The sequence below is a fragment of the Aphelocoma coerulescens genome, chromosome 3, assembly GCF_041296385.1.
Source record: "Aphelocoma coerulescens isolate FSJ_1873_10779 chromosome 3, UR_Acoe_1.0, whole genome shotgun sequence".
Taxonomy (NCBI): domain Eukaryota; kingdom Metazoa; phylum Chordata; class Aves; order Passeriformes; family Corvidae; genus Aphelocoma; species Aphelocoma coerulescens.
Genome location: NC_091016.1, coordinates 80,161,598 through 80,187,214, shown reverse-complemented (window position 1 = coordinate 80,187,214; position 25,617 = coordinate 80,161,598). Strand labels below are relative to the sequence as shown.

Here is a 25,617-nt window from a genome sequence, read left to right as displayed (position 1 = left end):
CATCCCCTCTATAGTTTTGTAAGACAACTGATGATTCAGATGCTCAAGGAAGCACCAGCTTTAATGCTGTGACAGATTTCTTCCAACTCTTCTCTCTGCTATAAACTCTGAAAAAGCACATTATTTGATAATATCGAGGTCAGTATCCACACATCACTTGTGGTAAAATGCCCATACTCCACATTCAGCTGTCAGGTGACAAAAATGCCAATTAATGTTTGTTACTTTTGCTATGTTTGCATTTGAATGCCGGCCTAAAAATATTATAGGAAGTGCAGGTTACTTAAGCAGAAATCAAAGACAAAACTAACACTTTTTGCTACCAGAGTCAAAGGAGGACTTTCATTCAAAAGATTTGCTTTTAGCAGTTTCATCCCCACATCCTTGGCTAGGCAAAGCAAGATAACAAATGTTAAAGATATACTGTCTTCAGACAGCAACAAAGAACTACCCATTAAACAGATCATTTTACACTTCTTAATAATTTATTAGCACATTTATTTAAAACTGCTTATGGTCACATATCCCACAAGATTGCTGGGAGGTACCCTATTTTGTTAGGCAAACATAATTTACTTTTCCATCACTCCCACACCTACATGTTTACAATGACTTCCACATATATCTTAGATATATCTTATCATGATCCTAGTATCAGAGCACTGCAACCTCAAAATGAGAAAACCTAGCAAAATAACCCTGTCATCCCATATAAACACACCCCAATCCAGTAAGTCAGCACATTTCCACACATTATGGCATTGTTAGTTAAGTAGCAAAACACAAACATGCCCTTCCTTGCCAAAGGTTTGCCATTCCACTGCTGATATAACAACTGCTAAAAGATCCCAAACCAATTCATCTTTGGGCTCAATTCTGTTCTAAAATCCATGGATTAGCAATAAACAATCTGCTACAACATGCAGTTCTGAAGTAAGGTTTTATCCATATAATTTTCAATCAACAACATAATTTATCACTGCAATCAGCAGGCCTAGAAGAGCCACCATCCAAAAGATTAGTTTATATAAGGTGATTAAAAAGTTAACATGAATGTACAAAAAATTGTAAATACATGTGATCTGATCAATCTAACACTTTGTACTGTACAGATTTTTGAAGAAATTAGTACTCATTTTCAACAGTTTTTATTAACTGAAAAGATGTAGAACTTTGCCATGATTACAAAAATGAAGCATACACATGCATCTGCCCTTCAGTACTTAAAGCCTCAGTTGATACCAACTTTGCATCCATAATTAATGTATCATGATTTCACAAAGTAGAAAATGAGAGTGCTTTCTTCTGAACTGTTATATGTTCAAAAAAACAAAATTTGAGATGATTTTGTAATAGCACAACAGCAGAGTTTATCTTACAGGAGGCTTTCTAACTGGCATTTCAAGAAATTTAGAGTCCTTGTACCTCAGAGACCAAAAACTATAAAACCCAAAACACCACCCCAAAACCTTCTTTGGCATAACTTTAGCAAACTGATGAGAGGTATGAGCACTAGTTTAAAAGAAAATCCCAAAAAAGCAAATCCTGAGCCTTGATTCTTGTTAACATCATTACAGTTATATTCTACAACTGTAGCAAAAAGAGGAAAATTACTACGAATTAACAACAACAATTCCTATATTTAATGTTATTTAAAAATCAAAGTGTTACCTAAGGCAATTACCTTGCAGCCTTTTAATATCTACAGGGAAAAGCCTAAGGGAAAATAATTGACTTCGCTAATTTTACCCTTGGCAATTATAAAATAGCTCTGCATTTCATTATGACTACAGAATTTCACGTCTAATTGTCAGCCCCGAGAGAAGCACAGAGATAAATGCATCATGCACAAGCTCAGACAAGAATTTACCAGCACAATAAAATTATCTTGGTAGCAGTGAGTTCAGTTATGCTAAAACCCCCTTTAATTTAAATTCTGGTCTATACAACAGCTATGCATGTCTGCGGAGGTTACAGCTACCATGGTCAGTGCCATGCACAGTAAAATGCTGCTCATTTCATTAGCCAATTTGCTAAATGCCAGCAAAAAAAGCAGTACTGTGATTTTTACTTTTTACATCAAAGAACACAAAACATTATGAAGGAAAAAAGTCACAGTTATTTCACACTGCTAAAAAACAGATGCCAGATTTGAAAATTCATCATTTACAAAAGAATAAATACAGTATGTTTAAATCATTGCACCTGTCAAGAGATTTCTATAGCTTGTACTTCAATTTTTCTAACTTTGCTAGTAGGGTTAGACGTATGAAAAAGAATAATTTACTAAGTCAATCAGTTTCCATAATGGCATCCCACTTATCGTATGTAGAAGCTATGAAAGTATTTAGATGTCAGAAAAATGAAAAAAAGTGCTAAAATGTTTTGGCAGAATTTTCCAACATGCAGTATAATGATTGCTTTTAAAAAAAAAAGTATTTCTTTGCACTTGTGCTTCATTTCACTGTAGGCTTGTCTCCTGGCAAGTCTTCAGGGATTATACATTCCTGCTGCAATACTTAATGATGTACTAAATGCAAAGTAATAGTTGCTACATTTTAGAAAAGTTTCCTCTTATGTTGAAACAGAAAATTGATGTAGGGTTAAATCCTTTGGTCTGTGCTGAGAAACTTACAAGGTATTTTAAAAAAATGAACTGATACAAATCAATGATAATTACTAAAATCAATTACACCCCATTTTGGTTGTGGTATGCACTATTTAATTTTTTTTTTCTAATACTTACTACAAGTTAGCTCCATAATGGCTTAACCCACTATTCCAGTAGATTGACATCTAATTTTCTGTCTCTCCTCTTGAATCTCAGCTCTGTGTTAGAAAATGACACCACTTCTGAGAGAAACTGTCATACTCATGATCAAAGGAGTACAGAAATACTCAACTACCACAAGGAGATTTAGCATGAGGATCTAAAAAAAGTAGACTCCTTAGGCTCACAATTACAACTATGCTGATTATTGACAATTGCACAGGACAAACATTTATTTTATGCTACAACACGGCAGCAATCTTCAAATGTATGAAAAGCACCTCTGCAAAAAAGTACTGTTTCCTGTTTCCATTGGAATGGAACACTTAGCTTTTCAGCCATACATGCAGTTAGGTGTTACACTAGGCTGGCACAGGGATGCCCAGGAACCTCTCTCCGTCACGGGAGGTTTTAAGAACAAGCTAGAGAAATGCAGGTCAAGAATGATTTTGTGTAGCTGATCCTATTGGGTGAAAAGAAGAACTGTCTAGAGAGATTCTCTCTTAATGTCTCCATCAGTCTCACTTTCTAAGGTAATACATATATACAACTTGTTTCTCATTAAAAACATCTCCCTGTAAAGTTTCAAACAGTTTGGTTGAGCAGTTGGATTGCAGCTGTCCTTTAGAAGCCAGTACATCCACATTAGTAGGGCAATCCAATATTCAGGGGCATCCAAATCCCTAACAAAGTAACTTTATTAAGAGCAAAAGTCACCTGAGACAAAGCAGTAAAGCCTTTTGCCCCCCAAATTATCTAAGATAGCAAACCTTTCACAAAGCACAAAGTAAAAGAAAATAAAAGACCAAACATGTCTTCAGCTGGCAGTTTGCCAGAGGTGTTGTAATCTGACATGTAATGAAGATGCCACTGCATATACCCTAAATTCACCAAATTAACCACCCATCCATTACTACAGTGCTTCAGAATCTATTCTAAAGACTGCATCACAGTAATTCTATAGGAGAGTGGTAAACACGTTCACAGCAGCAGCAGCCTGTCAAATTTACAGCTATAACATTAAGTGTGACGATTTTTAAATGATGCTCTACATACACATACATAACTGCTGATTTTTTTAGAGGGCCTCTCTTTCAAAAGACTTGCTAATATTTACTTGCATTGGCAGTAGAAGAATTTTTTCTTTTTACCTTGGTATTCTGCAACTGTGCAAGGCTTGCGCAAGCATTTGCTAGAAGAAAATCTCCACTCAAAACAGCCATTTTATTCCCAAACTGCATATCCTTCAGTGGGCCATCACAGGACTTGAGCTCACCAATGTTTACTATGCCACGATGCACCAGGAAGGCAGTATGGATCAGCTCTGTAATCTCAGCCAAACTTCTTTGACTGAAAGAAAAAGCACAATTATGTTTGATGCTATGAAGAACAGAGATTCTTAGTGAAAATAAACAACCAACCACATGTACTAAACAGGTATTTTATTAATTATCATGTAGCTCTTCTATGTACTTCTAGAAGCCACAACCAGGAGGTGTTAAACACAGAGAACTGTCACTAAGTATTTCCAGGCAAGCCGCAGGTACCACAGGTTCCACTTTGGGCAATGCTGCCCTTTGTTTGAATTCTTTCACAAAATAAAGCAAAATAATCAATATAGTCCTCATGGTGCTTTCTTTTTTTGTTTCATCTACCAGAAGCTTGGGGGACATTGACATGAAGAAAATGCCAGCAGAAAGTACTGATGGAAAGAAACAAAGGACATATCAGCAGGGGAGTCCTGAGCAAGCCAATCCAAACACCCTAAGAATGCTGCAGTCAACAACCGCTCAAATTAGAGTTAAATTAATAACAGGATACCTTGCAGCTCAATACTACCAAAGGGGAAGGGTTCAGGCAGGAGAGGAAAAACAGCTGAACATTTTAGAACTGCGTACTAATGGTATTTCACTGGTTGTTTTAGTCAGAAGCAGCAAAGGGGACTGTCTAGCAAAGAGGCCAGTTTTATTGGATAGGTTCACAAATCACTTCTTATTCCAGCACACAGTGTGCTGCATTCTGGGTTTAGGGGTTACAAATCCCTGCACAAGCCTTGCCATACAGGTTATTCTACAGAGGCTTGCTCTCTATTTTAACGTTTTGGAAAAGGCATGAAAAGAGTCATTAGCCCAGCCCTCTCCTCGCCTCCTCCCACCATTCAACCGTAGACCTCGACAGTGACTGTCCCTCCAAGGAGCCCAGAGATGCCACCTTAGCTCAGAACGACAATGAGGTGTTGAACATACATAATAACTGAGCAGGAATAAGGGGAGGGGGAAACAGAGCAATGCACTGGAGCATCCTTTTAGCACTGGATACACATAGGACTCATTTTTACAAAATCTTCAGCACATTCACATCTTTTCTGACTCAAGCAGTTCCCTTTATGCCATGGAGACTTCACATATGAGCAAAAATGCAATCCCTGCCCTCAACTAAACAGATGACTAAAGGCCTTAAAGTTCTAATTAATTACAACATAGTACAAAGGCATGTTATGTTCTCTGTACTTATTCAGAAGTGGCCAAGCACTGATTCATTGAGTAACCAAACTGCTCCACACCTTCACATACAAATACACCTGCTGGTACATGCTCAGGTTAGATTCTGCCTCAGTACTAACATAGTGCTGAGCAAATTAATTCTGTTTCCTCTGGACAGTGCACATGTGTTCCAACTGTCCCAAACTATATTAATCTAAAGTAACCTTCTGCCCCAAATATATGTGACCTGCGAAGAGCCCCAGCAGCAACTGTTTCAGGACAGTGGTCACTGCCAATTAGCAAGAAAGAAGAGCTGGGATAGTCACACGGCCTGGGCAGGCACACAAAAGGCAGATGAGCTGGAGGGAGAGCATAAATAGAGGCTCCTGATGTATTTTGCCATGCACAAAAAAACTAAGCTGATTTAAAAGCTGCCGTTATAATTCACAAATTGTTGGCTCCATGCAAAGAAAAACAATTCAAAAAACAAACAGTCATTCTCCATGTAATTAAGAAATCTGAAGGTTGAGGCTGCTTTTCAAAGAGGTGATGAAGAAACTCACACAACCCAGTCACACTATTGTAATCATGCTTGGCTTGGCTCTAACAAAGGGTTAATAAATTTTCAAGCTCAGAGAAAAAGACTAACAAGACATCCCGATGCTCCTGCTGTCATTGTCAGGGCAGCCCTTGGAGGAAATGTCCATATCAATTCAGTTTATCAGATGGACAGCTGATCAACATTAAACAGACTTGCTCTGGGCAGATTGAGCCGAGCTACCTGTTATGAATAGCAATGAGAGCCCTCTGCTCCCTGCTGCCGAGCTCTGCCATTTCCGACTGCCGCAGATCCCAGGACATATGGGGATCCCTAGTGACGAGCACACAAAGCTGCAGCTAACTCAGGCGACGGCTCATTTCCCCCAGCTGAAAGCAGGCATTAATATCCTGAGGAGACCAGGCCTGCCTCTGTGACCCCCAACTATTGAAGCAAAACAACGACTGTCCTCTTTCTTCATTTAATAAGCTTTTAATGAAGGAAATCAAAATCCCCTCTTTGATTTCAGCATCGCTCTTCATGAAAAGGTTACACAAATACATCAGTGTCATGCTTTCCAAATGCTCAGGATCTGGATGTTTTCATTTCTTTTTCTATAATCCGTTTGTTCTTCAAATGGTATTTGTATTATTTGTGCTAACAAGAGCCATATTAGGCAGATAATCTAAGCCTAATTCTGATCTTACATACTGCTCTTCCACTCTCTCTCCCTAGCAGACTAAAAATACAAGAATCAGTGCTATTGCAGAAATCCCAGGCAACACATTTTGTAATGCTTTTTGTGATAATCTCTATAATACCCAGGCACAATAACAAGTCCACAGTGCCACCGATACAGGAGGATCCTTGACATGACTTTGTAGAGACCAGCATCCAACAAATAAACACCACTGTTATGAAGTTGCTGCTAAATGGCTGAAGAAAGACTATACACAGCTTTCTCCATCTGGAGTACAATTCAGTGATTAAGTAATTTCGTATTTGAAAGCAGCCAATCCCAACAGAAAAAATAATGTCTAAGCAACACTGGACTTAGAAACAGGGCAAAGGGATGATAAACTCTGACTGCTTCCATCCTGTTTTCACTCCAGAGCTCACAGTCACAAAACAAAGAAGTGGTTACCACAAGAATTACCTGTACTTACCTCAGCACAAGGCAGTACTGAGAAAACAGCCAACATTTCTAAACACACGAAGTTCCTAAATGGAAGTGGGCTAAGTACTAGGAAAGCTTTTTCACCAAATGCTAACACACTTCCATGCCTTTCACCTCTGACGCAAGAACTCCCTGCAAAACACCACCAAATGCCCCAGACTCCACTTATAGGCATCACATTTCAAGAAATGATACTGTTTTGATCTCCACACATGCCATAACCACCTATTCTTTCTCCCTTCACAAAAATCAACCCACAAGCACATGCACAATTACATGAAGAAATGGTTGTTCCAAAGACAATGGTACAGGGGCTTGCACAATACCTGGGGCACCTTACTAAGAAGTTTTGACGGGTCACAACCTAACTGGCTGCTGTGGTTTTAACACTTGCTTCTGGCTCCTTGTTCCTGCACTTTCAGTACCAGTGCTCCTAACCTAAACCTCTGTTAAATGCTTGCTATAAAGTATCCCTTAGATTATGAGCTCCTCAGGCTGTAAATGTCATCCTGGAAACACAAAGGAAAAACTAACTCTGTAAGCAATTAAAAAGCTCTTCAGCAACATCCATCGAAGCTACACTGACACTAGGACTGTGAAACACCAGCTTGCAGGAAAATACTAGGAAAACAAAAATTTAGTTGTATGGACAATTAGATCCTGCAACAAGTAAAACAAGTGCAATTTCTATTCCCTCCATTTGCTCCCATCCTGCAATGAAAGCACACAGATCACTGACATTTAAGTACGTTTTGGTGAACTTTGATAAACTTCTGAGCAGCCTTCAAGAAGCCAGTACCATTGCTTCAAGAACTCTTACAAGTGACTTCAGTTCCTAATTTCAAGTCCTACTCTAGGAAGAAATAATAGGATTCTGTAAAACCTATGACAAAAGAAACATATTGAATAGTACAGTTGTATTGCTGTGAACAAAAGAGCACTTCAGCTTAAATACTCCTCAGCAGTATTTGTGATGGAAATTCAAGTTCTCAGTAACAGCAAGAGAACTTGAGTTAGTTTACCTTTCATTATCAGCTAACCATCAGAACTACACTGGGCTTCTCAAGGGATGACAGGTTATGCAAAGAAACATTTAATAATTAAAAATGTCATTCTCAGGCATGGTATTTCACAGAAATGGGCCAAAGACTTAAATTAGCCATTAAAAACCATATTTGAAAATTTTTGAAGCAACTACTATGAACAAAGATAATGAAAGTGATAGATAAATCTTTAAGAACTCTTATCATTGAAGCTTTGTATTAAAGTGACTAACAGTACACACCCAAGATTTGAACATCTTCTTTGTGATTGTCAATTCAATAGTTTCCCTTCAATACAAAAAGGATTAATTTGGATGAAAAGCCTTACATTCAGCATTTAAAAAAAAAATTTAAAAATACCAGCATCAATTCCATTTCAGTGACAACTATAATAATCTATATATACACACACCTATGAATCTGAAATAAAAAGAAGTAGTTCTTTAATGGAAAATTACACATGAAAAAGCATTAACTAAAGAATTAAAGTAATTATCTCAGGCACTGACAATGTATTTGGGCAGCACTTGGTATCTGATTTTACGTTTTTTGTGAACAGTGAACAGAAAGAAAAATTCTATTAAGACAAGAAGGTGCCTTAACTACATTCAAGTTGATCTTGTATGCTCTGGGTAGTAGCGGGTGCTGCACTAAGATAGCCCACTTAGTTACACAGCAAGGAAGGGCAGTGATTTTTACAGCTCTTTTTTCCATTCACCTGTCAAAGTCAATGCCATGGTTAATAAACCATGATTAGAGGAACAAAGCCTAGTGAGTAATAAATAGCATCATAGTGATGGAAAGTCTCATTCCCATCTTCTGTGTATAGTCTCTTTCATAAGAAATTAAATGGCAGGGAGGCAGGTGTTTAAGCCACTCAACATGTATGGCAGATGCTCTGATTTCACTAACAGGAAAAATCTTCAGGGTAAAGCAGCAGATTTGAGCAGAGCCCCAAATATTCACTGCAGTACCATGGCTCATGTGTCTGTTTTCCAGCAGAAAACATCTACCCACTCCTATCCTTTAACAAAGTTAGAGACCAAGACTTCCGTGGTTCCTTCTATCCTGGTCACTAAACTACTGTAGGAGCATCTTCCACCTGAGGGATAAATCAAGTTGAAAGGCATCAGTTCCATGAAGTTTGTTGAGTATGCTGTTTAATTGCGTTCCTAACAACCCATCTAAACTGTCTACATATCCTACCTCTTTCATCTCCTTCCCTTCCTAGTATCACAAAGTTTTGGAAGCAAAATTTCTACCAATAGTCCATGTATTTTTCTTTATTTATTTTTGGAAAGACCTTACATTTTCGCTGTCACCCTCACCACTGATTATTGCTTAGGTTCTTTTGCAAATTTTGTCTAAGATCTTCCCTCAGCCCATTATAGGATTTGAAAATGTTTTCTGATTTCTAGTGGGCAGACATTCACTTGAACTTGGCAAGCCAGGTTCCCTAAGAATTGTAGGTGGCTGGCAGTGGAGAAAGAGAAGCCTGACTTGAAGTCAAGGTCCTGTTTCCCTTCCTTAGTGCAGGAATTACAAAGAAGAGTTTTTGCAGGTCTTGGCTTCATTGTTAGGTCTACCACAGAACAACCAATTCCCACTTCGTACTACAGATGCAACATGCAAGTGAACCAACTTCTATCAGTTTCCAACTAGTGGCACTAATGTGCAAACATGGCCACCACCAGGAGCCCTGGAGCCTGGGAGCCAGCTACCTGTACCAGACTGCAAGAATCCAGATCTGCACCATCATCCCCAGCAAAACGAAGCCCTAACTGGTGAACTTGTGTCTGGCTTATTTCGATAATCAGCATCAGTGGCCAAAGAACAGTGATCATAACCTATACCACATTTTTCTTGGGTTGGATGGCCTCATCACAGCAATTCCCCTTTCAAGTCACACAGCCTAAAAGAAGATTAATAATGCCAGCTCGGAAACAAAAGCATCAGTTATGGAAAACAGGTGAGAGAATCTAGACAAAGACCTGGTAAGGATCACTACCTCAAGCTCAGTTTAAAAGGAAAAAGTGTTAATCTGAAAAGCCAGAAGGAAAATACCACCAGAATCACTAAGTCAAACTGATGCTTTCCAGCTCCCAGAGGCAGGCACCCAGGCTGGGACCAATAAAGAAGGGAATACCAAGCGGAAACCTGCTCAGTAAGAGGTACCTAGCTACTGTAAGATCCAGAAACCAGTGACAATGCAGCTGTGTGAACAATGAGGAGCAGGTGGGCTGGGCAGACATGGTAAGAATCCACATACACTCGCTGTAAAGACCAATCTTGTCATGTTGGGACTTTATTAGCAAGAAGAATACAAAGGACATTCTGCAAGGGACAGGTATTAAAAGAACAGTGAGGAGTGGTGGCAGGCCTAGGTATGTTTTTTAATCCCCACAAACCCGGATATGAGAAACTTAAATAGCTTTTTATCTTATTTCAGATTTCATAAGCACTAGAAACTGTTAGAAGGGAGATATCAAATACTTTTCCGGTTCTCAGAGATCCTTCCTACACTGCTAGAGAAGAAACAGACTTGAGACATGAGCCAGTACTTACATAACTATTGTTAAAAAAATTAGCTTTACATCTTAGGTTTTATGGCTTTTTTATTTTCTAAAGGAAGGATGGCTAGCTTAACCTAACTGATCAAACCAAAGGAAAAAACATGAGCATTCACCTGAAGACGGAAAGAAAAAATTAGTACGTTATCTAGAAAAAGATTTCTTGGATTACTTGAACACTGATGCCAAAAATCAGTAATAAAATGTAGAGCTCCTAATTTATAAGCATATTGTCAAATTTATAAAATCACATATCATAATCACATTTTAAAATCACTGGTTATCCCTATGGGAAGATTCATATTTCCAAAATGAAGTAAAGCTGTCAAATGCAATATTTTGGTTTTATAAGGCAATTATCAAGATTTAAACTTCTAATAAAAGGCAAGTTGAAATTCCATTTGGTATCTGCTATAGACTATAAGAACAGCTATGTAGACCATATTAAGTACTTCATCAAATAATAGCACGAGCTAAGATGTTTACTTCTTCAAAGATCTACTTCTCTTATTTTGTACATAATGATGCAGATATTCAGTGTTCAGTGTGCTCATGTAATAATGTATATTGGCAATAGGTAGGTATATTGGCAATGTATTGACACTAGGTTGAATTTCTAAAAGGAATTCTGCTAGCTCAAGAAATGTTGCATTTAACTTGAATTCTCTATATTAAAGATTCAATTTGCTACAAAGACCTCATATCAGAAAAATTAGGCACAAGTGAACATGAGTTCAATACATTTGTTATATGAAAACAATATACTTCAAACCAATATACATTCTTTATAAATACAACAGATAATATTCACAGGCATATATTATACATGAGCAATATTTTCAATGATAAAACAAGCTGAATAAGTCAAGATAAATTAAAAAGAAAAATTTGAATACTTTTCGGAAACTCCTTATGAATATTTCACTATATGACCAAAAAGTCACAAATCCCCAATTAAAAAGACTAAGCTGATTAAAAACAAAACAAAAAAGCAAAAAACCTGTGATTTAGACAAAGCCAAATCAGCTATAAGTCCTTCCCTACATAGCTTAGACAAACTGAAAAACTGATAGGACCAAATATGAACCAGAGAAACTAGGCAAGGAAGAAAACTGATAAAGGACTGGATGAAAAAATACAGATGGACAGGGAACTGAGCAAAGGCAGTTTAAAAAAGGATATACTAAAAAAACCTCAAACCTAAGAACAACTTTAAGAACTGCATTGGTCCATTACGTAAGGTTAGGCAGAAACAAAACCACATAAAGGCAAGGCACTTTAGAAAGCCTGTTATATTTTAAGCAACACATTTACACAAGCAGGTGTTTATATTTCTTAGACCAGAAGCAAATAATGTTCATGAACAGCAGCAGTGGGTAAGATTTTACAGTTAGCAGGTCCAGAGAACTTACACTCAGGAGAGAAGGCAACAGAAAAGGAATAAACACAGCTAATAAACAGCAAAGAGAATGAATAATCCGCAATACAAAGTCAACTGAGCTGGTTCAATATGCTTTACTTAAGTTAAAATACACAATGCAAAAAAAAAGGTCGATCAAAAGATCGCAATGCACACCAAATATATACAAGACTAGAGACTTTCAAGAAACAAGCACCCAAAGTTTGGAAAAGGGTGGAAGGAGGGTAAAGGAACAGGTCATCCAAGATAATCAGCTAAGATACAGAATGCAATTGTGGTCAGAGCGCAGTAGGATCCACAGATGACTTAAGGGAAGAATATTAGCAAAAGTAGTGTTTCTGTCAACCCTGAGTTTCTGATACTAGTAAAAATTATTACTTGAAAACTTCAGTCAAGAAGAATTTGAGAAAGGACAAAAATGTTGAAGAGAGTCATACTAACAATCAAAGCAAAGCAAACAGATGAAGTGAGGAACAAACGCTATTTCATGCATGGAGAAGGCTGATATTGGATCAGTAGATTTGGTCACAGACATTTTAAAAAAGGTTAAGTATGTACACTACAGACAACAAATTCAAGAGAATATGCTGATTATCAAGCAAACATAAAACAAGATCCAGTAGCCTGAACCTAAGGAAATCCAAAAAGAACAAAGGGAAGGCACTTTCCAAAATCTCTTACAAAAAGCAACAATGGACTCTCCATCTATGGTGCAATTGAAGGTAACACCTGATGAACACCCATTGCACAAATACTAAAATTGATTAAAGCTGGGGAAAATCTATCTGACTACCAGAATGATATCTCTTAGTTATTCATGTATTAATGAACAGTAAAGGCAAGGAAAGGAAACTTTTCAGATAATAAACAAAAGATGCCTAGATTTGGCAGCATATGTTGGTCCCTGTATCTGAAAACTTACCATTGGCCAGAAGCCCATTAACTTTTAAGGAGGTATAAATACTTTCAGCACTGAGATTTACAAAGGCATTTATTTCAGCCACCTTCATCAGGAGAAACATCAAAACCAGAGCCATTTGGTCCATGAGAGTTACCTCCCATTCCCAGCACAGGAACACACGCAGCCACCATCAGGCAGGGAACCCATTCTATTACAGCAGGTATATTAATTCTGTCTTACAGTGCACAGAAAATAAATATTTCAAAAGGTATTTGAAGCAAGTTCTGCAAGAGGAAACAAGCTGCATTCAAGATTCATTCCGGTCTTCACATATTTAGGTATCCACACTGGTAATGCAGTACTAACCTGGGAATACATACAAGTATTCCCACTAAGAACAGGAAATAAAGGAAAACAGAGATCTACAAAATTATTTTATGGATATATGGGTGTGTATTTTACATAAGTATACATATTTTATTGAATTACAGTTTTCCGTATACCCATTAGGAGGTTCTAGCCATGCAAGTCACATTTATTAAAGGCAGCATGTCAAATAAGAGTTGACAATTACAGGCTATATCAATACACATTATGCCAGATGGTAATGAGCCGTACACAGAGGGCCAGCCATCCAAAATAATCACACCATTTTCCACAGAAATGTTGAAGAGGTTATGGTTTATTACACAGTGCTCATTAGATATACAGTGGCAGCATTAGCAATTTTTCCTTCATTTGTGTCTCATTTAAGACTCTGCCCCCACAAGCCCATTCAAATTAGTACACAAGGTTAAAATCATTACGGTCAGTGGGAAAAAAATACTAAGTTTTATTTTTATTTTACAGTAATGGTAGATCAAAGGTCCCTGGAATCTATTATTCTCTCAACTATTATCTAACACGGGATACCAAAAGGAATGAAATTCACTGTCATTTGCTGTGAAGAAAGATAACCGATTTTAAATGGGTAAACTCGGTACTACTTAATTAATAACGCTAAGTGAAAACAACAGTTAGGTTGTGACACAAAGTGACAAAAGTCAGAAAACTAAAAGTTGAAACTGAACTTTCAGCCTTGGCTTTGAACTTTCTCATCTGCTTTTCAATCTGCTGCTTTAACAGTGTGGAAATATTTAAGTGTCCAAAAGGCAACTCATCCTTCACAGCAGGTGGAAAAAACAGTTGTCTCAAGTAACTAGAGTGTCATCTCTGAGAAAACACCTATAAGATGATTTAAAATACCTTTCTACTCAGCTGCGTATATTGGCTTCCAGTTCGAAAATTACTGTTGGAGACATGTATTTTCCTGCCTTTTTGTGTTTATAGATGGTATGGGGGTGAAAAGATGTAACGAGGCAGAAGTAAAAATTTGTCAGCACAAGCAAAGATATGTTTATCGCTCAAAAACATGCCAGTGTCCCCCAAACTCCAAGTGACAGCCAGCATTTGGAAGTCATAAAATTGTGAAAGAGAGGAAGAACTTAAGTACTGGATGTGCCACCTGACAACATGACTACAGAGAATTGTCTTTTGGGTCCAAGCTCCTCTTTTGAAGCATGCAGTGCATCACTTGGAAATCTGGGTCTCCCATCAGGCAGCCACCCAGCTCTCATGGCCAGGGCATCCTCACACCTCCTTTCTCGGCCACTCCTGCTGAGTTACTCTGCCATCACACAAAACCTTGAATTATTCATTCCGCCAGATGGCAAAGAGTGAAAAAAGTCAATCTCCAGGAGAGAAAGGTGGGACACCTGGACTCTAGATCCTGCTCAGCTAAGTAACTTACTAGGAGGGAAATTACATTACAAACTCATGCATTACAAACTCATGCATTCCTGACCTAGATGTCCTATATCCCTGTATTTAGCGAAATTTACTGAAAATTCAGACAGAGGAGTACTTTTGCATCCTTTCAAATACTCAAGAAAGCCAAACCTGGACTTCTTGCATCCTCAGTGAATGCTTAGTCAGCAGCTAAAGAACATGGACCAATGTTAACAGCACATCTCCAGTTTGACAACCCACTCACAAAATTTTCCTAGTTAAATTGACCAACAAATTTTATCTGTGTTTTGAAATTGTTTGAAAGACACAAAGCAGGTTTTATTTAATAGGGTCTTAGAAAAAATGCTTACAAAATTTAAAAGAATTCCATTAATTCCAGGCAGTGCCAGTCTTACGAGAACTGAATAGGTACTCTGGTAAAAAACTTGTTTACTGTATTTAGTTAACAACAATATTTTGCAAAAAGGTCATCCTACTACCTGCCCTTTGTACAGTTAATTTTATTACTGACAAAACCACTTACCCTAACAAGGTGGCACTTTGACAGGCAGACACCAGCAAATATGAAGCAAATACGAAACTTGTGCAATGCAAAACAAATGCAAGCCCTGATTCATTATACAACTCAATGGGCATCAGGCTAATTTAAAGGTCTAAATAGAACATAGCAAACATAATACAGAAGTTTTATAGTTATTTCCATGCTAAGTTTCCAGACAATGCAGACTAAGTTTAAATGCTAATGTTAATTCAAAAATGAACACCAGTAGCCAACTTCAAAAAAACTGCTCACAAGAAAGCCCACCTCTGCACAACTGCAATTGGTTTAGAAACAACAAAACAACCACAGTTCCCTTAAAACAAATGGATTATATTTCTAATAGTCAAAGGTAAAAATAAGACATTTTAAACTGATGGGGTGAAAGAACAGCAAGCCAAAAGAAGAGTTTACAATGGAGTAAGCGTGAAGGCCTTTCTTTTGGCTTACTGAAGTGAGCAAGTTTTAGGTATTGTAAATAAGAGTAAAAAAAGGGCAAGATAGGAGGTGACCAAAAGCTTTGGCAACAGCTGCTGTAGCATGGCTTTGGGAAAATGTGATGGCAGGATATACGATGCAAAGATGAACAGTCAGACTCAGAACTGAATAAGGTATGTTGACCAAAACCCTCAAAAGACGAGGTATGAACCAAAGGATTCATTTGTAAACTGGATGACCTTGCTATCACCACAGCAGAAATCAAAAGGAACACAATGATGGAGAAAATCACAAATTTTGTTATGGAAATGACCAACATTCCTTCCCATTTGATGGCAGCATGTGTCAGCCAGACTGCTTGTGGGCACCAACCAGGGTGCCCATCTATCCAGGATTACCCATATTTGCTCTACAGCCCCTCAACAACATGTATCCTCCAATTATATCTCATGCATCTATTCCATAAGAAATTTCACATCATGGTTTAAAAATAGTTTTGACTATTCTGTGGTTTATTTAGCTAAAATATTTAAATACTTGCACTAAAACCAGCTACAAAGATATGAAGGGAAATGCAAGGTCTCACTTGCAGGTAAAAGCAAGAAACAGGCTACTAACAATTAATTCTGTGAATCTTACCTTTTTTATTAGTTGCTTCTCAGCTCTGCAAGACTGAAGCATGGCTATATTTTTATTTGCAATGACTATGGGAGATAGTTTGAACCACTATTAACAGAAATTCCCATTTCTGTGCACTGTCAGCTATTCTGAGACTGCCAGCTTGACTTATCACTTCCACTTTTTCTCTGAAATCTCTCTGAAGAGTTTGTCTGTAATTGTATTCAATGTAGCTGAAAGACAAGGTGCACTAACCTTGACATTAAATCTCTAGTACTAATGACACCTGAAATACGGGGAACCTTTTTATGTGAGAGCAAAGAAGGTAACCTTTTTTAGGCTGTGAAGAATGAACACTTGATAAATGAGCAGTCCTGTTAAGAGAATAGATTGTTCATATGTCTAACTGCACAGGAAAAAGGCATTAAAAATAAAATGTAAATCACCAGAATACAGTGTACCAGATAGGGTTGGGATTTATTTAATAACTATATATATATTTTTTATCATGCTTATGTAAGAATTACTGTGCATTCTGAAACACCCATAAACATCCAAGATACAGAGGGGATTAAAAAATCCAAACATATACTGCTTGCACAACCACAGATAGCTCATACTATGAAGCAAACCTGTCATATTCTGAACAGCTGTAACTACGTTTCTGTTAGTCCGCAATTAAAAGTATGATTATCACAGGTGCTCTTCTCTCCCTTCCTGAACTTTCAATGTTCAGAATTGGATAGGGACATTAATACCACATATTAAAATGGTTTTTTACAGGAATACTCTTGCTTTTCACAAAGCAGAAGTATGCAGCAGATGGGTATTGCCTGCCATGTACAAGGAAAGAGACTAATAGCTAAAGGCAGGGAGCAGACTTCTCAGAGACCTTGTCCCTTACACCAGGTGTGTTGACAGAATTGCCAGCAGGGAAAGGATAATAAACCTTTTGGAGCAAGGCAATGACTGCTGCTTCTGGGACCATATCAGCATAGTAACAAGCATTTGGTGCTGTTGAGGTCTGCAAAGTTTTGTCATTATTATTTGTATATACTTTATGCAAATGGAGTACAGTGTGATATTGAGAAAAATTTGTCCTTTGATTAAAAAAATGACTTACTATTATACCACTGGCACAATTTCCATCTACTTTTACCTTATTAAAAGCAGTTCTATAAGGTATCTGAAAATTTCATGCTTTCATTTTTTGGTTCTTTCATTTCAGAATGATTTAATCTACACACTTTAATAAGGGATAAAATGACATCAACCAATTCAAGCAACATTAACCCCAAGCGAGTGATGATGGAGAGACGGCTAAATACACCACTTTTAAGAGCAAACTTTATTTCTGCAGAATTCCTACCAGAGTCCACAAAATAGGATCCTTTCCTGACTGCGACTAATACTGGAGCTTTGCTGAAATTTAATTTGCCTGCTGGAACAGCATATGAGCATAGCTGAACTTTTTCTACTGGTTCTGTTGCACCGATATCAAAAGCCAGAATGAAATTTCAGCTATAAGAGACTGAAGCAAGCTTTCCACACAACAGTGCCTAGGTGAAACATAACAATGATGAGAAAGAAATCAGAAATACTATACAGTATAAAACAAAACTTGTTTATGTTTATTCTCTTTCTGGCAGTAATAGATGCACAATTTATTTAACTGCATCTTCTCTTTCCACAAAAATATACACAAATTTGGCCAAGTCTTTGGGAAAATTAAAAACTACAACTCCAAATACTTAAATGGACTTCAAGAACCGGGCAATCAAGCTCACAAAATCTCACATGTAACAAAGATGCTCCATAATCATGCTGGCACTGCTGACCAGAAGTTTTCAATTGCTGCAAGCCATATAAAAAAGCCATCATCTTTCTAATTTCTCTTTTGACTGTATAAGCACCTTCTCAAATACAACACAGCAAGAATACCATATTGCATTCATACTCTTGTAATCTTTATCCCTAGTCCTCCAATTCCTTTTTCCTCTTCTCAAATCATCAGTCACTCTCATCTATGTACTCACACACCCACCTTTATACTGGAATATATTACAAATAACCAAGTTTCGCTGTCCAGGAATACAGTGCCCTGTCTACACCACCAGCATATTATTGCTGCCTTTCCCTTTTATTATTGTTTGCTCTAGAAGCATCTCAGAGCTGTCAAATTCCACATGAAAATCTACTGAAGGTTAAAGGCCAGATACGAATGAAGCCACAAGAAATACTCATTCACTTAATGTGATTAGGGTCCAGAACATGCCATTATTTCAAGTGGAAGAGAAAGAACATTGGATAGTCTTTATACAGCCTCATATCTTCATGTACATATACTTGTGGAGTAAAATGAAGACCTTCTCAACTCCACCCCGGCAAATGAAAAATGTTGTAATATCTTCAGTTACATTATATCAGGGTACTGACTAAATCATACTAAGAAAATAAATTAATTGGTGCAGTATGCCTTGTAATACTTAACTTCATATTGCTACAATTTTCCAAGAATTGCAGAAATTGGTATTGAAACTGCATAACTGCATTGTAAAATTTGTCAAGGGAGACATTAACAGGACAGAAAGAGGATAGGTGGTACTTCAGCATGTAGAAAAGCATGGGAAATATTTTGGGACTGTAGGACAAATAAGTTACATCAATAAAATTATTTAGGAACTCGGGAGCAAAGCAATTGGTCACATTGATGTGACAGTTCTGATGGATAAGCAGTCCCCAAAGCTGCTGTGTGCTTTCATCACAGCAGTGGATTGTACTTAGGTGATGGTTGCCAATTTCTCTTCACAAATACTATTATACTTTTTGTAAAGGAAATGTGAAAGTTCTCAAGTAGAAAACTGTTGCAAGGGAAAGATTTTACAGCAAACACAGCTCTGGTGAACTGCTCTGGTGTGTGGTGATGCCATGCCCCAGGGAAGGCTGTGCTGGGTCCTGTTACCAACAGGTCACCTGGCCTTTCTCTGAAAAGCTACCACTGGGGTGAAAGCAAGGCTTTTTTGCTCCCACAGCTGCTCCTGACCCACTGCAGAATTCCAGCGGTGCTGCTCTGGTTTTGCACTCTATGCTGCACACCATGGCAGTCCAGTTCTCATTTCACAAGCAATGGGAGAAAGAAGCTCCAAGAAAAGGGAGGGCTGGACAGACAGAGGTGCCATTACAGTTTCTCCAAGGTAAGCCATCCCTACCATGCTTTCTCTGACACTGAATTACTTCCTTTTTAAAATGGAAACTGAATACACTTTGTGATGTACATGCTGAGTTTACCTTGCTCAGCTATCTAGTGCCATACAGACTTATTTTGAACAAGATTTGAGCCCATATTTCTGAACAGTCTTTGATCAGCTCTAATGCAGTGCTTTTTTATTTATTCTACAACGTAAGGAGAATACCTTTTCTTCTTCAACATATAATTGCTGTATTGCACATGCTAAGTATGCTGAAAACAATAAAAGTTAATGAAGAAAAGTACTGGTTGTAATGAATTAGTAATACTGTTAGATTTGTATTTGGAGTTGATTTTTATTGTTGTGGATGGAAGATGATCAATAGGAATATGTAATCAAGTTGTATGTGCTTTTCATCTCCTGAGACTCATCGTGTAAATGAGATGATGAATCTCACAGGATTTATCCTGGAGAGAAAAAACTAAATAGAATAATTTAGAATAACTGCTTGGATTTCCTCTCACTAAAAGCTATGGGAAAGCTAACAAGGACTGGGAGACAAAATTATACATTTCGTAAAGATTATAAAAGACATCACTGCTCATATTTTGACATATTTTTCCCATTATCTTTCAAACAATTTTGTCAAGAGCATTGCACTTTTTAATGTATTTAGATATTGAATATTTTAGGACCATGCATTTTCTCTACCAGTTAATTAGCTAAGCTTCCAAAGTACTTGCTAGATGGGATACTGTACCTTTGCTGAAAGCCAGCCTTCCAGAAGATAGGAATAAGAACAGTAAGTCCCAAAGGAAATCATTTTTATGATAAAGAGTCCTAATGTGCCTCAGTAAAGGTGAGGATTGATTGTTATGGCCTATTGTTACTATAATTAGAAGTCAAACACCAATTAGCAGTTCCATTAATAAGATTAATCTCTGCAATATCTGCAGCTGAGACCCAGGGCTTGTGTGCAGTAAGCCAGTGTGAATTTAAAGTGCAACAGCTATTCTGCACTAAAACGCCCAGGTTGAATACTTACATCACACAAAAGATAACTGCTCTGCCTTCTTCGAGTTTTGAGTTCCCACATACACTATTGGTCTTACTAAATTTTCCTCATTTATTGCTTTTTATTTTGTTTAAGCATGTTCTACAGTGATTTAGCAGTCATTGATGGGGATAGGTGCAACGGAACATGGGGTCTCCCAAATTTGGGTTCACAGCCACTCCCTCTGCATTGCACCAGGTCAAGGTAAATTTAATTTGGTTTCCATTATTAGTAAACTCAGAAAAGTAGTAATGAAAAAAAAAAAACAACTTCTTACAAATATGAAAGTACTATTCACATGATAGAAGTCCATTGTAGAGTTAGGAATCATTTTTTCACTTGAAAATATGAAGGTAAGAAACAGTCAAATCCAATCTCTGAAGTTAACACACACTGCAGTTCAGAGTACAGAAACTGAAAAAAGGACAAGATCTGAAATGAGGTGAAGAGTCTCACACTTGTGCTCTTTGTATTCTTGTAGGTACTGAAATCATAATTTGTATGGTTTTTCTTTGGTTTTATTTTGTTTGTGTTTTGCTTTTTACAATAACTCAAGAATTCATCCACAGATATACCTCCACCGTGCAAGGTAAAAAGGATTTTGTAAAATTTAACCTTTAAGTGTCATTTACACTCTAACAATAAAATAAACCTCACCACCTTCATCAAAATTTACTCATGCTTGCTATGGCTAATTAGCCAAGAGGCTTTGTAATGGATTTGCTTTTTCCTTTCTTTCTTTTAAAGGGGAACTATCTGATTTCTTAAATCAAATACAGATTAATGCGGAAACACATTCCAGTTGGGAAGCATTCAAACAGCTATTTAAAATTACAAACATCTCTAAACTTGCCTACAGTAGAAAGAATCTGCTGCCAAAACTTCATTGGAGATCCAGCTTACACAGTAAAACACCTGTTTTGCCAGAGAGCATTGACCCGTTCCTAAAGCAGAAGGCAGCCCTTTGCTATTGTAGCCATCTACTACAACTGGAGACGTGACAGTCATCTGAGCACTAGCGTCTCTCAGCTGTTTGGCTGCATTCACAAGAACAGGACAGAAGCTACTTCTCAATAACTGGAGCTCTTAGAGAATGTAGAGCCAAAGGTGCATATCCTCATGCAGTATTTATTCTGTTTTTCACTTGAAGTGGAACACCTTTTACATTTTCTGAATTTCCAGAGAAGGTGCCCTTACACCTCATATGCTGTTATGCTAAATACATAAAGCAGAGTATTGCCATTTCAGATCCTTCTCACCCATAAAATCCCAGTGCAACAGCAGTCCAGGCCATAGGCATAAGTAAAGTGAACCAACCAATGATCATTTATGTTGGGGTCCCTCCCCACTTGCCATGTGGTCCTGGGAGAGGGGCCCTGGGGGGAGCCATGGGGTTTCCCTGCCCCTGGTCAGCCCCGTTCCCCATTGGTTGTTTTGTGTTCCCCTGCGCGGGCAAGGACCCTCGGGTCCCGTGATTGCCTCAGTTCCTCGGCAGAGCCCCGGCCATGCGGCTGGAGAAATAAACATCTCTGAAACATCTATCAAGAATTGGTGCATATACATTCTTTCCACGGGTCTCATTGATTGATACACGTGTTGCAGTATCCCCACTGTAACAAATGGTAGAGAAATGCTGGCAAGACACCAATCCCTAAGGACAGCGACTGTGATTTGTGAGTAAATGCTGGATTTCTCTTCCTGTTTTTGTTTTGCTGTTCCATCTCTAAACTATGGAGGAACCATGGAAAGACTCTTGGCTCTCTGAGCCGCATATGGACATTTATCTTAAACTTGAAAAGATTCTTGAACAACGATTTGTAAATTTTAGCTTAATTCAAGCTCAAAAGGAACTGAAACATTTCCTGTCATGGTTGTTTAAGAACTTTTTCTACGTTTCTTGGGATTTGATTCTTACCAAAGACTTTTGGAAGATCGTTTGGACACACTTAGTTTCTGAGTCAAAATACATGCCGATGGAAGGATATTTTCGTGAATATTATTTAATTACCGAGACTGTTGAGCAATGTCAGCTGTGCCCTTGCGAAATTAAAACTGCTTCAGGGACCATGTGACCCAGGCCACGTGGACCGAGCGCTCTGCGAGCAGCAGCGAGGCAGTTCCCGTGCGCGGGCGGAGCAACGCGAGCTGCAGTGGCGGGAGCTGCAGTGGCGGGAGCTTGCCCGGCCCCGTGCAGCGCGTGGTGGAGCGAGCCCCGTGAGAGGAGCAGCACGTGGACGGCGGGCAGCAGCGGTGGCAGTGGAACAGAGCCGCGCCCAGCCGAAACGCGCGCTGGAGCAGGGCGCCGGGGGGTCGTTGCTCGGGGGCCCGGCCGAGATGTGGGCGCAGCCCCAGGCGGCGGCAGCGCAGCTGCGACCAGAGGAGGCAGCGGCGCGCGGGGAGCTCTGCGGCGCGGCCCAGCCCGGCCCGTGTGGCCCTGAATGTGACCCCGGGAAGAGCGTGCAGGCACGAGCAGCCCCGACAGCCCCGGCAGCACTGACAGCCCTGGGAGTTCCAACACGGGAGCGAGCGAAATAGAAAGCAAAAACGCAGCAAGACAGAAAAGAGCAGCCACTCGGAAAAAGGCAAAAGTCATCGTAGCTAAGGTTTTAGGAATAGTAAAATGGTATAATGTTAAACAAAATTATGGTTTTATAACAAGATGTGACAACCAAGAAGACATATTTGTTCATAGAACTGCTATTAAAAAGAATAACCCTGAAAAATGCATCCCAAGCTTGGGAGATGCAGAAGTAGTAGAGTTCAAAATTGTGCAAGGTAGAAAAGGGTTACAAACAGCAGAGGTCACTGGGCCTGATGGTGTTTTTGTGAAAGGCAGCATATATGCTAAAAATCGTAGTCATGTTAGACAATATCTGCATTATAAACAGTCCCTACAGTCTCCCTTTCCTAATCCCACCTTTCCCTTTTATCCTATATCCTATTACCCCCAGTGTATTCCCAATCCGTTTTTTCACCCATCGTTTCCCTTACAAAACCATGCCTTTGCCAATTGTTTCCCCAAAAATCCCTTTCCAATGCCGAGTGGGAGATGAAGAGGGGGAGGGAAGAATTTAATTATTGTTGTTTACAGTTCCAACAGGTACAAATAGAAGAAATCCTCTCCTGCCTCAGTTTCCCCACAAAGCATGTCCTGAGAGTCCTGTCTCCCTTCTGTCAGCCTTAAGATGTTCCAGAGAATCTGTTTGGACATTTAAAGACTCAGGAGGGTGGCTTGTTTTGTTTTGAAACTGTTCTTGTTATCTCATGTTTATCCAGTTGTTTTCAATGTTAAGTGTTAAATCTCTTTTCGTTAAAAATAAACGGGTGAAATGTCGGGGTCCCTTCCCTCCTGCCATGTGGTCCTGGGAGAGGGGCCCTGGGGGGAGCCACGGGGTTTCCCTGCCCCTGGTCAGCCTCGTTCCCCATTGGTTGTTTTGTGTTCCCCTGCACGGGCAAGGACCCTCGGGTCCCGTGATTGCCTCAGTTCCTCGGCAGAGCCCCGGCCATGCAGCTGGAGAAATAAACATCTCTGAAAATATCTATCAAGAATTGGTGCATATATATTCTTTCCACGGGTCTCGTTGTCTGATACACGTGTTGCAGTATCCCCACTGTAACAAATTTGTACATATTTTTGAAGACTGCAAGTCACAAAAGCATACTATAATCAGTATACTACCTCAGAGCTTTTGACTACACTAATCCATATTTATCTTTGCACACTGAAGCTGTCCAAGGATCATCATTCATGTAAGTTTCAATTCCCTGGAGGCAGCCTGAGTGCTCCTCATGCATACAGCGATTAAAGACTGCTCTAACAAGCAGAGCATCACCCCTGTTATGGCTGCCATGGCATGGGTTTTGGAGAAGAACAGATAGAGCTGCAGATGGTGAGCTGTCACCTCTGAGAAACAGAAGAAATTCCTAGTGTCCCCATAATACAGAGCAATTTTTCCCTAATACACAGTGGTATATCCCTAAGACAGACATGACCTTTACGCTTGTGCTCTTAAAGTAGGCCTTGACACAGTCGCCACTTTTAATTCTAAAAATCTTGGGATGGAAAGTTCTTTGGATACTTCAGTTTTCAAATGACCATAGACACCTAACAGGCTAAATTATGCCAACATCAGCATGACCTCTTGTGAGCTTCATACTTATGAATGTACACCAATGACAGCACTGCATACAAAGCATGAGGCTACACGCCAGGGGTAGAATGCTCACTCATCTGTTTAAAACATATCTTGATTATCACCTTGTGAAGAAGACTCTGTTCTTGAAAGACCTGACCTTCATGAAGAAAGCTGGATGAGTCTGACCTCATTGCTGACTCCGCTTCAGAAGGAAGTGGGTCTACAGACCTCCTGATATCCTTTCCAACTTGAATTATGCTGTGAACCTAGATGTACTATCAGCAGCATCTGATTAACCCCAAAGGAAGTTAATGGAAGGTCAAACGTTCTCTGAAGATGGCATAAAGCTCTTTAGAATACAAGGAAAGGAAATTAAGGCAAAGGTTTGTTTTCATATCTAGCAAGAAGCTGGCAGAAAGGTAGATAGAACAGCAAAGAGACAGAGCAGTATGTCCCCTGTCCTTACAGTCCTTAGAAAGACATCTATCCCCTCTGACTTCTTTGCAACCAAAGAAACATTCAGAGAAAAAGCAACCTAAGGGTGAATGAATCCTCTGGTTAAGATCTGAATTTAAGCTTTAAGTATTCCTTAGAGTAGGTTAGAACAAGATGACTTTGGTATAGCCACAATGACAAAGAGTGTGAAAAACGAGGTTCACTCTCCTGTGAGAATTTAAAGGGTTTAATATAAAGACAATAAGAGACACATAAAATAAAGCAAAGGGGTAACGGCCGGGTGCCTTGGCGCTCTGCCAAGAGCACACCTGATGCTAGAGGTGAGTCCTTTTTATACCATTTTTACTGTCTGTTCTCTATTAATATTAAAACTTTTCCCGGAGCTCTTCTGCATGGCCACTCCTTGGTTCCGCCTTTTTAGAGCATGCGTAGTCTTCTGCCTTGTGGTTTTATTTCTCTTGATTCTTGGGGTTGGGCCCACTAGGCAAGAGTCGATGGT

The 25,617-nt window shown here is 38.9% G+C and overlaps 1 protein-coding gene across 3 annotated transcripts in view; it reads right to left on the bottom strand.

Annotated features, from left to right (window-relative positions):
* Nucleotides 1–25,617, bottom strand: part of PDSS2 (decaprenyl diphosphate synthase subunit 2) — a 119,068-nt gene that overhangs the window by 41,249 nt on the left and 52,202 nt on the right. For all 3 annotated transcript variants that reach the window (XR_011149956.1, XM_069011032.1, XM_069011034.1), the window contains one exon: nt 3,922–4,120. Coding sequence is in view for 2 of the 3 variants with exons in the window: in XM_069011032.1 (XP_068867133.1) it covers nt 3,922–4,120 (199 nt within the window). In the remaining variant the exon portion in view is untranslated. The remainder of the gene's footprint in view (nt 1–3,921; nt 4,121–25,617) is intronic.